We start from the raw sequence: 12,110 nt of genomic DNA, 5'->3' as shown, positions 1-12,110 counted from the left end.
GTTTATAATTTACTTAGTTGTTAACTAATCACACTGTTACACTGGTGAGCTACAAAACATAAACGTTTAGTCACAGCTTCCAGAGGCTGATGACATGGTCTCTGTGCATCAGTTCAGATGGCAATCGAAAAATGTTTTTGTTTGTTTGTTTGGTGAACAGAATATTGTCTAGCTACATTTTGCTGCCTTTTAGTGTTATTTTTTAGAGGTTAAAAGGTTGCTCTTTCAAGTTGCAATGAAAATTTTGTTACATTTTGTTGTTGCTGAATGCAGCTATGCTTTCAACAACAACAACAACAACAACAACAACAACAACAACAACAACAAAAACATGGCAAAATACCCTGTTATGCAAGCACATGCCTTCTAATACAATGGGGGTTGATCCAATTCAATTAAATTTAAAGGGCTTTATTGACAAGGGAAGCATACTGTATGTTTACACTGCCAAAGCAAGTGTGAAATATAAACAAAATGTATACAATCAGTAAAGATCTGCTAGACATTTATTTGTACACATGTTGCAGCTGATTGGTTAACACCTCTGACACATCCACCAAATGAGAGAAGATCTATCTAAAAGCCAGCTGCACATCAGGCCTTTCCAAAACTGGACCCTATCCACTCCCACTCTGCCGTGGAGTGTAACTCCATTTGTAGTCACCTCCACAGCTGAATGAAGCACTTTCTTCATCATGGTGAAGGGGATAAACACAGTGGTGAGCTTTGAGACAAACTTCCATCTCTGTGGCAGAAAGAGGAACTGTTGTAACTTTAAGTAACTGTGGAGAAAAATAAAACTTCATATGTATTTGTAGCACTTATATTTAAGCTGTATGTGCTGCTGTTGTTTACCTTCATTCTGTATATTGTGTTTTTATCAACAAAATAAATTAATATCTATCTATCTGTATGAACTTTATTTGTGCGGAAACACAATATGTAAGTAAGTAAGTAAGTCAGCATCAGTGTAGGCTGTCAGAGGGTTTTATAGTTCACCTCCTCACAAGTTGGTTTGGGGTGGCACTTAGTGTGCAATGAGGCGTGAACGCGCAAACGCAGTGAAAGCATAGACTGTATGTTAAAATAAAAGTGAGTAGAGAGAGGGTGTAGAGGGTGGTTGGGAAATGCCCAGCGTTTCACAGAAAAATGTAATCAAACCCGGAAACCAGTGAAACAGTGCACAGCGATTTGACTGAACGCGCCCTTCCTTCACCTGACCTGCTGTCAAAAGCAAAACAAACCATGAAGACCTTGATGCTGCTGTTGTCTCTCTTAACCCACTTTGCATTTCCAGGTAAGATGCATGTTGTATCTTTCTTTTAAACACTTTCTAAAAAAATAAATAAATAAAAAAAGTTTGTTGACTGATAAGTTCGTGGGGGGGTGGGGGGTTAAAAGAAACTGAAACAACTTCAGTTACACTACTTTATATGTCGCTCTTGGGGAGCTCGTGTCACTGAAAAGTTATTTTCCAAAGGCGTACGTTTGGTTTTAGGGACATTTTTTTGTTGGACGACTTAAATGCTGTGTTGTTTGTGTGCACTTGTTCCCTATAACTGTTTCTCTTTATACGCGTACACGCGGATGCACACGTACGAAGAGTTTGAGTGCAGACCGTTTATTCAGTATGTACAGTAGGCTATTTTCATATATTATTTCCCAAATAAAGTAAATGTTAAACGGATATTTTATTTTTTTCATTATGACTGAAGCTGGAAAACTTAAATTTAAATATTTAAATGTAGATGTAATAGATTTTTGTGTTATTTGGTGTAAAGGCAAATGCACTCTGCACTGTTTCCATTTCCATCCACATGATCATTTAAATGAACATCAGCAGTTGAACTGACTTTGGTCAAAACACAAATAGGCTGTGCATAGTCCTGTACTGTTTAGTCAGTGGTAAACAATGTCAGATTTTAGTTTAATCCTGACATAAATATTCTCCAGGAGGCTAACATCACTTGTATTTCATGCAGCAGGTTATTGTTTTTAGTTTAGAATAGCATTTATTTCACACCTAACACACAATAAAAAAATGTAGTTCATTTTTTATACCTGACACTGCATGCTACCTGCACAGCATCAAACCGCAAATGGACAAAAGAAGCAAGTAGCTGGTTGAAGAAAGGGGAGCATCCAGCAGCTAAAGACAGATATTTTTCTAAGAGGTTTGTTCAGACCAAAGTCGAAGCTTAAAGGACAAAAGGGAGTATAAACATAACATATAAGCCTAACTCAAAAATGTTTTTATCCTACAGTGAAACACTCCCTGAAGTATGTGCTCACCTCTACTTACGGAATCAATCGTGTCCCACAGTTTTTCGGTGTGGCAATGGTTGATGAAGTTCCGATGGGTTACTGTGACAGCAACAGACCAACCCCAGAAGCCAAAACAGACTGGCTGAAAAGAATTTTCAAAGAGAAACCTAAGCACTTTGACTGGTACGTTGGCAGCTGTTTGGGTAACCAGCACACATTCAAGGACACTATGGACACCTTGATGCAGCGTTTTAACCAAACTGAGGGTATGTTCACTTTTTACTGATGAAATGTTTTATTTATTGACTCATGTATTATAAAGATTGAAACATAGTCTTGAATTGCAAGCACAGGCACACACTCACACCCACAAAGAGTAGTCCCTCCTCCTCCACCAGGGGTGTAATGTGTATTCATCCTGAACCATTCAGAACAGGCCATTCAGTTTGGTATTCAGCATCCTCGGTTCAGTACGCCCTCTAACCCAAGCAGTTACAGAATAGTGTATTTATGTCTACTATTTCAGAACAGAAATTCTGGAAAATCTTACCTGGAAAGTTTTAGCAGTGCACTAGTTGCTGTCTATCAGCTGTAGTGTGCTAGTCGGGCTCAGCTGAAGTTCTGTGAAAATGTTTCAAACATTTTATTTATGATGCCATCACCAGAATGTGTCAACTAGTGGAACAAGACCAAAACAGGCTGGAAGTCCTACGTTCCTTTTCCCCACAGCGTTCAGACAGCCTCCCACTGCAGATATGGACTGTACTGACTAACACTATAGTGTTTATCAGTGTGGGTAAGCGACCACTCTCCCATATACTGTACGAGGTAGAAAATACCAAATTAAAGCATATGGTCACAGTGCTTGAACCTTGCTACACTGTGCTTTGCGTGTGCATTTCAGTCTGTCCATCACACCTCCCCTGCATTAAGGCCAACTACAAGCTGCAGTTCAGCAGTTAACAGGTCAGAGTTTAATGATGGAGCATTATTTACATTTACATTTATTTACATTACTTTTTTGTTAATTGTGTTATTCATTTTTTCTTATTGTCAAAATGTTAGTATTTGAGTGCTTTAACTCTTACAGTAAGACTATGGCCTATCAGCTACTGTTGAATGTTTACACTTTTCAAAATAAATGAAATGTTACATATATTTCTGCATTTTGGGGGAGTTTTTCCTGCTGTACTAAACCGAACTGTAAATTCTGTGTACTGTTACACCCTTACCTACAGTCTTTCATCCATCAACTGTGTTAGTCAGCTCTGCCAACAGTATTATTCAGCTATGTCAACAGTGTCACTACAGTGAATAGAGACTGAAATGTTTTTATTAGCGCAACCCAGATTTTAAGAATGACAGCCTGTGAAACAATGAGGTACACCACAACATGCACTTAACAAAACACAGACATTGTTGCTGATGAAAGGATCCAGCAAGTGTCGTGCTGAAGATAATGTCACAGCAGTTTTACGAGGTCCGGCCATGGCAATCAGCTGAGAATCACTGATGGGGTACTATCAGTGGAAAATGAAACAGAGAAAAGGACCTGGCAGTAAAAATAAGTCTTAAAAAATAAATCTTTGCACATCATTTGTTATAGAGGCTCCATTTCTGTGTCTGTCTCTTAGGTGCCCACATTTTCCAGAGGATGAGTGGCTGTGAGTGGGACGATGAAACTGGAGAGGTTATAGGTTTTATGCATTACGGTTATGATGGAGAAGACTTCCTTGCATTCGACCTGAAGACACTGACATGGATCGCTCCGAAACCACAGGCTTTCATCACCAAACTGAGATGGGATGCTGAGAAATCTAGAACAAAATACAATCAGAATTACCTCGCTCAGATTTGTCCTGAGTGGCTGAAGATGTATGTGGACTATGGAAAGAGCGCTCTGATGAGAACAGGTGGGATCACATGATCTGAGGCTGTTTCATGGACACAACAAAGTTCAAACATCCTGCTCAGACTGTGTAATATCACTCCAGTCATTCTGACATTACTTTTTTATTTATGGCCGTCGTCTGTGGCATCAAGATTTGATTTAGTTCTCACCAGTCAGTAGAGACTGACAATCGGGGGGTTGCTCTGATGTTATCTTCTGTCAAAGCTAAGACTGACACCCAGTGAGTGCTCAGTTAGCATGAGTTAAGTGAGTTTAAGTGCAGTGACTGGGTGTCAGTCAGTCAGCTGGCCCTTTGCTTTATTAGACTGTTTGGATTTCTTTACAATTTTGTACAAATAATCAAGGTACCCAGAGGATGAACTCTACTGCTTTTGGTGATCCTCTGCCTTTTCTTCTAGTGTCACGAGGTTGACATTTTTGGTCCAGACTGAAATACTGTATCAAACTATTGGATGGATTGCTATGAAATTTGTTGCACACATTCATGGTTTATGACCAAATATGTGCAAAACTAATGACATTCAGTTCAGCCTCAGCTGTACCAGCAAATATTAGCATGCTAACACACAGAACTAAGATGGTATTACAACTGCCAAACATCTACGTACTGGTCAAATCAGCTCAAAGCACCACTCGCTCCTCTTCTCTCTCTCTCTGCAGACCTTCCCTCAGTGTCTCTCCTCCAGAAGTCTCCCTCCTCTCCAGTCAGCTGCCACGCTACAGATTTCTACCCTGACAGAGCCATGATGTTCTGGAGGAAAGATGGAGAGGAGATTCATGAGGACGTGGACCACGGAGAGATCCTCCCCAACCATGATGGATCCTTCCAGATGAGTGTTGACCTGGACCTTTCATCAGTCCCACCTGAAGACTGGAGGAGATATGACTGTGTGTTTCATCTCTCTGGTGTGAAGAACGACATCATCACCAAACTGGACAAAGCAGTGATCAGGACCAACTGGGGTAAGACTGAGATCAGACATTGATTGAAATTGAAAAAACACACCTGTTGGTTAGCCTTGTTTTGGTTTTCTAAAGCTAGACCAGGGCCCTGTTTTACAAAGTGGGTATAGTGAAAACCATGCGTTTGTTAACCTTGAGATGAGGGCAAACTCATGGTTTTCCATTTTAGAGAGAGAGGTAACTTAAACTCTGGGTCAGTTACTCTGGTAACTGACTCTGTGACCCTAACCTCTTTGCTGGCATTGCTTTCTTCAACAGACCCTGAGTTTCTTTCTGTCTCCTCCCGCTGACAGAGCCAGGTGGGCTGTTTCATTTCCTCATTGATTCAGAACGTATCAATGTGTGTATCGAAGTTCATTAATTAGTGGAAGTTTATTGTGTGTCAGAATTCAAGTCCTGGTTGGATAGTAGTCACTCAGGACCATCTGAAGTGAGGGCTTCTGTGTGCAGCTGTCATCTTGTTAGAGAAGTTCCACCTCAATGTTTATTGCACATAATGTGTCGACTCAGTTTAAATTGTAAAAAATCTATATGAAGCTTTAGACACATCGGATCAATAAATATTTATTGCTATCACTCGTGATGTGATTGGTTGCACTGATGGAACATAATTCCTGGAATATTTGAAGTTATAATTTTGTGTGTGAGCATGATGGTGGTGCAGCTGCAGACTGTAGTTTGGAAGTCAGCTTTTTAAAAAAGGCTGCGTATAATCTGAACTTGTTTTAACAGCATTTCAGTGACTGGATTTAAATTTTCCCATCACAACTGTAGATGAAATAAAGCGACTGAATGTTGTTGAGCAAGAGATCCAAATAGATGTCTAAAGTTTAAAATCTATTGTATTTGAACCTCAACGAAGTTTCAAGTGCAAATGTCCAACCACATTGTTACTAGCTAGATCAGATTGAGAGCTTAAAACATATCTCTGTTTTTGATAGATATTCTTTTAAATCTTAAACTATATTTTTTATCTTCAGCTGCTGGCTCCTGTGTTTTGTCCCTGTCAGATTAAAGCTGAACAAATGTATTTAAAATGTAATGTGAGCCACAGTAAGACACACCATATATGCATGCATTAATATCTCTACATCCACCGGACTAAAATGGAGGTTGTGCTTTTTATTTACCTGTTGCCATGGTGAATCATAGTATTGGAGCTCCATTGATGATGGCTTGTTTCTTCCCCGCACACAAGCTTAACTCAGAGGGGATATACTCTGACTTGACTGACCTGACTCTGATCAGCTGTTGTGGAACTGAAAACTCAAGAGTTTTCCATGTCAGCGTTCATCAACTCAAAGTTCAGAGTTAGACTTTCTGAAACAGGGCCCTGGATCATAACTACAGAGGATATGCCCCAAAGCATTTTGTTATCAGGTCATCAATATAAATCATATTAATGATTATTAATCCTAGGCTAACAGGATAATCCTGTTTACAACTTGTGTCTTATTTCTCATAGTTCCATTATTTCTATTAGTTATGATAACATTGTCTTCATCAAAGTCATCGTAAACTAAACATATAGATTTTTTTTCCTTTTTTTTTTTTTTAAATAAACCCAACCACCACTTCCCCTAGTGGGGACCTTTTCTCTCTTTTTGTCGTTTTTATTTTTATTTTTTCCTTTTATTTTTTTGTAATTTTTAATGTTAATTATTTATCATTTTCTTGTAATTTCTTGTCACCTCTGGCATTTAGAAACGGAGTTCAGTGTAAGTGGGTGGTGATCACATACAACACAACCAATACACACACAAACAGCAACACTTCATCATAACAGAATCAGAAACAAATTAACAGATAAAAAAAAAAACAGCAGACAAAAGCTAAACAGTTTACCTCACACGACACATGGACAAATGGCCGTACAGTAAACATTTCATATTGGCATAACAATATTCCAAAACTAGCTCAACCGCAACAAGTACAAATTAGACAAAAAAGGCATTCTTGAAGAGATAGGAGTAGAGACCATTCACCGTTTTAAGTTACACCACATATCTTTTCTCACCACCCCTCAGCTTCAATAAACTTTTCCCACCTATCTAAGAAACCTTGGTTATATTTATAATATCCTTCCAAAATAAACTGGTGTTTAAAGACTCTACTCAGTTGCCTTATAAATTAACCTTTTCCCTACTAATATTATTAATTTAACAGTATAGGTCTTTGTTTCTGTAACATCCCCCAACATCTCAGAGAAGAGATCAGCTCCAGGTGTAAAGTCATTTTTGAGCACAGACAAACATATTAATCTCCATCCAGTAGTAGAGACAAAGTGTGAATGTTCAGTTGTGGTTCCAGTTTCTCCCTCACAGTTTCCTGCTGGTGCTGTTATTGGAGTTGTTGTAGGACTGCTGCTGCTGACACTCTGCATCACTGGACTCTTCATCTGGAGAAGGAACCATCATGGTAAGTTTTTTTTTCTCCACTGTGAACATGAAGCCATGTTCACTCACTGTTTGATTTAACATGTGGGTTCAAGTCAAGGATAATATGTCAAAAACATTGCCTTTACTCTGAAAGGATAAAAGTGTGAGCTGGCTAATTTTCAGTAAGTTTACTGCCAAAAGGACACAGTAAAGGTGCTCGGCAGATGTACTGTATATACTGTTTAAGAGCTGCTCTCCTACATTTATATTCAAAGCAGAAATCTGTGAAATTTATGGAGGAATTCTTCAGAACAAAAGTGTTTCTATGTTTCATAAATTCTGGATTTTCCTTAAAATTTCTGAAAATCTCTCACCTGTATTTCAGGATTCAGACCTGCAAACAGTAAGTTTTCCTTTATGAAAAATAAAATACATGTGTTTAATTATTCAGATTTGAATGTGTCTGCTATTATTTGCTTGTAAATATTAGTAATCAGTCATTCATGTCCTGTCCTGTCTCTGTGATCGCTGATAACTTCAAAGTAAATTTACTTAATTATCTGCTTCTAGCCTCTGACTCTTCAGCGTCATTGGACAAAAACTTGTCACCTAACTGATCACAGTGAGTATGTCATTGTTTGAAATGTGCACAGTAGACTTTTCATATTCACAGACATTATAGTACATGGTATAACTATAGGGAGCTTGACAATTGAAAGATGGTACTGCAAACACACATTTAATGTCCGTAGACTAGAAATCAATAGTGTAACAAGTATTCAAGTATTCAATCAAGTTCTGCAACACAAATCTGGGTGAAGACTTTGGACTCAAGTTTTGCATTTTTGTGAAATATTGGATATTCTGACTTCTTTGGGCCTCAAACAGTTAATACATTTTTTTTTTTATTTTAATTTGGAAATTAACTATAGCTGTCAAGTTATTTGTAACAAAGTAAAAAGTACTACATGTATTTGAATAGGAGTATTAAGAGACATGAATTAGAAATACTCAAGTATAGTACAATTACCTCAAAATTGTACCTAAAGTACTTGATTTAATATCTTAGTTACTTTCCAACATTTCCAGGAATAGATAAATTACCTTCAATGAACATTAAAAATGCCCCATATGAACTGTAAGTACCTAATCAGTTATTCATTTTGTCCATTTATTAATTGTCTCGACAGGCTCCCAGTGAAGATTAGATGAAAACTCCAGTGAAGTTACTGTTGCATCTAAAGGGTTATTTCTTTTCTAAAAAGCATTTTATTCAAATTTGCATTTTTTTCAAATGTACATATTTATTTTATTTATTTGATCAAAATCAAACAATGAGATGTGAAGTTACAGAACCTGTCAGAACATCACAGGATGAGTCAAACTGCTCAAGTGTGAATCTATTTACACACCAAAGAACCAAAGAAGATCATTAAAGTGACAGTCAGAGCTGACAGAAGCATAACTGTGGAGGAAAATCCTCCAGGAATACAACAACTGAGGATGCCATACAGCTGCTTCTGCAGACTCTATTTTGATGTTGACCCATAAGAATTTTTAAATTTGTTAATAATCTTGTTATTGCATCAGTTCCTCTGGAGAGTTAATGACCTGTGTGGTTGGTAACTAAAAATGTAATGTAAAAAGTGTAAAAGTACATTTACTCAAATATTTCAATTCTGAGGAACTTGTACTTAAGTTAAACATTTTCATTCTATGTTCCAGAAATATTTTATTTTCCTTTAAAAAAAATGAAGTATTTTAAGATAAGATAGAACATTGTGACATACAAATTTGATGATAATCTTATTAAAGCCATAGTTGGTAATCCTGTTCAGAAACACTTCTTGTTATACTGGGTAAAATGGTCCTTCCATCCTGAGAGTAGTCAATACATAATGTGTTCAGAAATAGGAATGAAAAAAATCAGACCTCTGTGGCAGCTGCAGGCCTGTAAAAACTCTGACCAATCCCTGCCATTCGGTGCAAATGGAAAGAACCAATCAGATGCCTTCATGTCTCGTATTGCCTGAGCCCCCCTCCGTCCCTCCCTCCCTCCTCCCTGCGCGCACTCATCACATGTCACCGTTGCCGGAAATATTCAGCACATTCCTCAGCAGAAATACTGAGTAAGCAGGAGTTTGCTGAACAATGGCAGAAAAAATGCAGCCAAAAGTACCACTTCCAGTGTTACTTGTAATGGCTCACCCCACTAAACAGGCTGAGAAAAGAAAGTCAGAGGCAGAAAAGGCTGCGACGAACAAGGATTTGGATAAAGTGAGAGGACAAACCAGACATCAACAGCAGTCCAGCTTTTGAACGGTGGAGACAACTGAGGGAGCTGAAGGGCCTGAAAAGTGATGCAGAGGTTGCTGTCTTTCTGTTGGACAGGTATTTATTTGTTTGCTTTGGGGGATTTGTTATTTTACTCGGCTCTCCTCTGCTCTGCTGACTGCAGGATGCGCGTTCAGGCATGTCTGGGCTCGTGGCTTTGGACGGAGCACTGACGGGAGGGAGAGCAGGGGATGGAGCTTAGAGGAGGTGCCGCTTTCAAATCTTGCTAGCTCTCCAACATTACCAACTAAGGCTTTAAATGTAATGTTTGGATGTAAAGGCCCAGACACACCAAACTGACTTCAGAGAGCTAGCAGCAATGAACACCCCCTGCTATGTTGCCTGACGTGGCCATGTCTCAGCCAAAAAAGTTGCACTCCAACACATTGCAAAGACTACAGTCGACGGTCAACTAGCACATATGTTCAGCACCTGCATGAGAGTAAATAACTCTCCACACCAGCAGTCCGTAATCCTCATTCAAAGAGGGAAAGCTAAAGACTGTCTTGATGCTAATTAGCCAGTTAGCACATTAACAATCCAATCCAATGCTGAACAACAGAGCATATTTACCATGCGCCAGTGAACAGTAACACCAACCATCACAAAACGTTTCTGCTAGAAAGCTCATGGCTAAAGAAAAATAATCTTACCTTATGTGAAAACTTTGTTTTGGTCTCACTACCTCTGGAGTTTTGCTCTTTGTTTACTTTCCTCACTTTGTTTCTCTTCTCTTGCGCTGAGTTGAACTGCCAGTCAGATTTTTTCTTTCGCCGTCAGGCTCCGCCAATTCAGCATGCTGAATTTGGCCAAAAAAGAGCTGATGGGGCAGATGAGGGGCAATGCTGCGGGAAATACTGCACCACAAAGGATGTCTGACGCTCGGCAATGGCCCATCTCTGACCAGCAGCTGACCGTGTCTGGTGTGTCAGGGCTTTAATATTATAGATTAAAGTGTCAAGAGACGGTGTGATTTTACACCAGGCTAGCATACTTGTTATTCTTAATGATGTATTATTGCCTAAATTAGACTGGCTGTATTGAAATGTTTTAATCATGGTTTAATTTCACAACTGTGACAAACAATGCTGAGGCTTAGAGCAAACATTATCGTTACCTGACTGTCCATGACGACGGGTCAGGGAGAAGCGATGCAGCTCTGCGGGGAGTTTGATTTGTGCGTAGCTGCCACAGGTGAAGTTAAAGAGCATACAACACACTTTTAATTGAGTATCAATGCCATGGACCAAATTAAAAAACTATAATATGAAATTAGAAATAGAAAAAACATAAAAATGAGCACTTGCTTGAGTACCACCTGGGGTCCAGTTGTGCATGGGCCTGACATGTAATAGTCAAAATTAGCTCCAGCTTGACTGGCTACAACAAAAAATGCCACTATACAAGTTAATTTTCAGTAATAATAGATATAAAAATCTGAAAGAGACCTGTACACTGATTACTTTTACTATTGATACTGAAAGTACATTTTGCTGGTTATACTTGTGCTTAAGTTAAGTATTAAATGATGGACTTTTAAAGTATCTTGTATGTCTACGCTGTGTTATTGCTATTTTAATTAAGCAAAGCAGCTGGGTACTTCTGTCACAACTGCCGGATACAATTATGATATCTTCATCATTTAGTTATGATATATCAGGCAAAATTTGGGTAAATGTTTGTTGCCATTTGCAAAGACAGGGCCATAACTAGCTTAGCTTCTTTCCTATCATCATCATCGTCATCATCAGAAACAACTAGGTAAGTGGCTTCAGCATCAGGTCCATCCAGTAGTAGAGACAAAGTGTGAATGTTCTGTTTTGGCTCCAGTTTCTCCCTCACAGTTTCCTGCTGGTGCTGTTATTGGAGTTGTTGTAGGACTGCTGCTGCCGACACTCTGCATCACTGGACTCTTCATCTGGAGAAGGATCAATCATGACAAGGAACAAAGACATTTTTACTCATTAAAGAGCCATTTGTACTTCACTGTGAACACCAGTATTGTCGAAATAAACACATTTACTAGTTTTAACCTCCTGTGACACTGCATCCTCATATAAGGGTATTGCATTTTGGGATTGCTGCACCTGATACTTCATTTGCTTAACTTAAACTTGTTCTTATTTACTAGTCCATACCCATTGGTAGCTCTGTCACCTTCTACCTATGCCAATCCTCAATGCCTATGTGCAGTTTCACATAGATTGACCACGAGTAGAAAAACGTGGGACAGACAGAATGACACACACAGTTTCCGT

At 38.8% G+C, this 12,110-nt stretch overlaps 1 protein-coding gene across 1 annotated transcript; it reads left to right on the top strand.

Moving 5' to 3' along the window:
- The first annotated feature begins 1,208 nt into the window (after positions 1-1,208).
- Positions 1,209-10,512, top strand: LOC126395463 (major histocompatibility complex class I-related gene protein-like). Its single transcript, XM_050052948.1, has 8 exons — positions 1,209-1,297; positions 2,265-2,531; positions 3,900-4,178; positions 4,838-5,140; positions 7,451-7,558; positions 7,904-7,921; positions 8,089-8,140; positions 8,709-10,512. Exons 1-7 carry the CDS (start codon positions 1,246-1,248, stop codon positions 8,133-8,135), a joined length of 1,074 nt encoding a protein of 357 aa, XP_049908905.1. The 5' UTR covers positions 1,209-1,245; the 3' UTR covers positions 8,136-8,140; positions 8,709-10,512.
- Positions 10,513-12,110: the final 1,598 nt, after the last annotated feature.

Source organism: Epinephelus moara, chromosome 9, assembly GCF_006386435.1.
Source record: "Epinephelus moara isolate mb chromosome 9, YSFRI_EMoa_1.0, whole genome shotgun sequence".
Classification (NCBI taxonomy): Eukaryota; Metazoa; Chordata; class Actinopteri; order Perciformes; family Serranidae; genus Epinephelus; species Epinephelus moara.
Note: the sequence above shows the minus strand (reverse complement) of the source record. Positions and strands in the feature narration are given on the sequence as shown.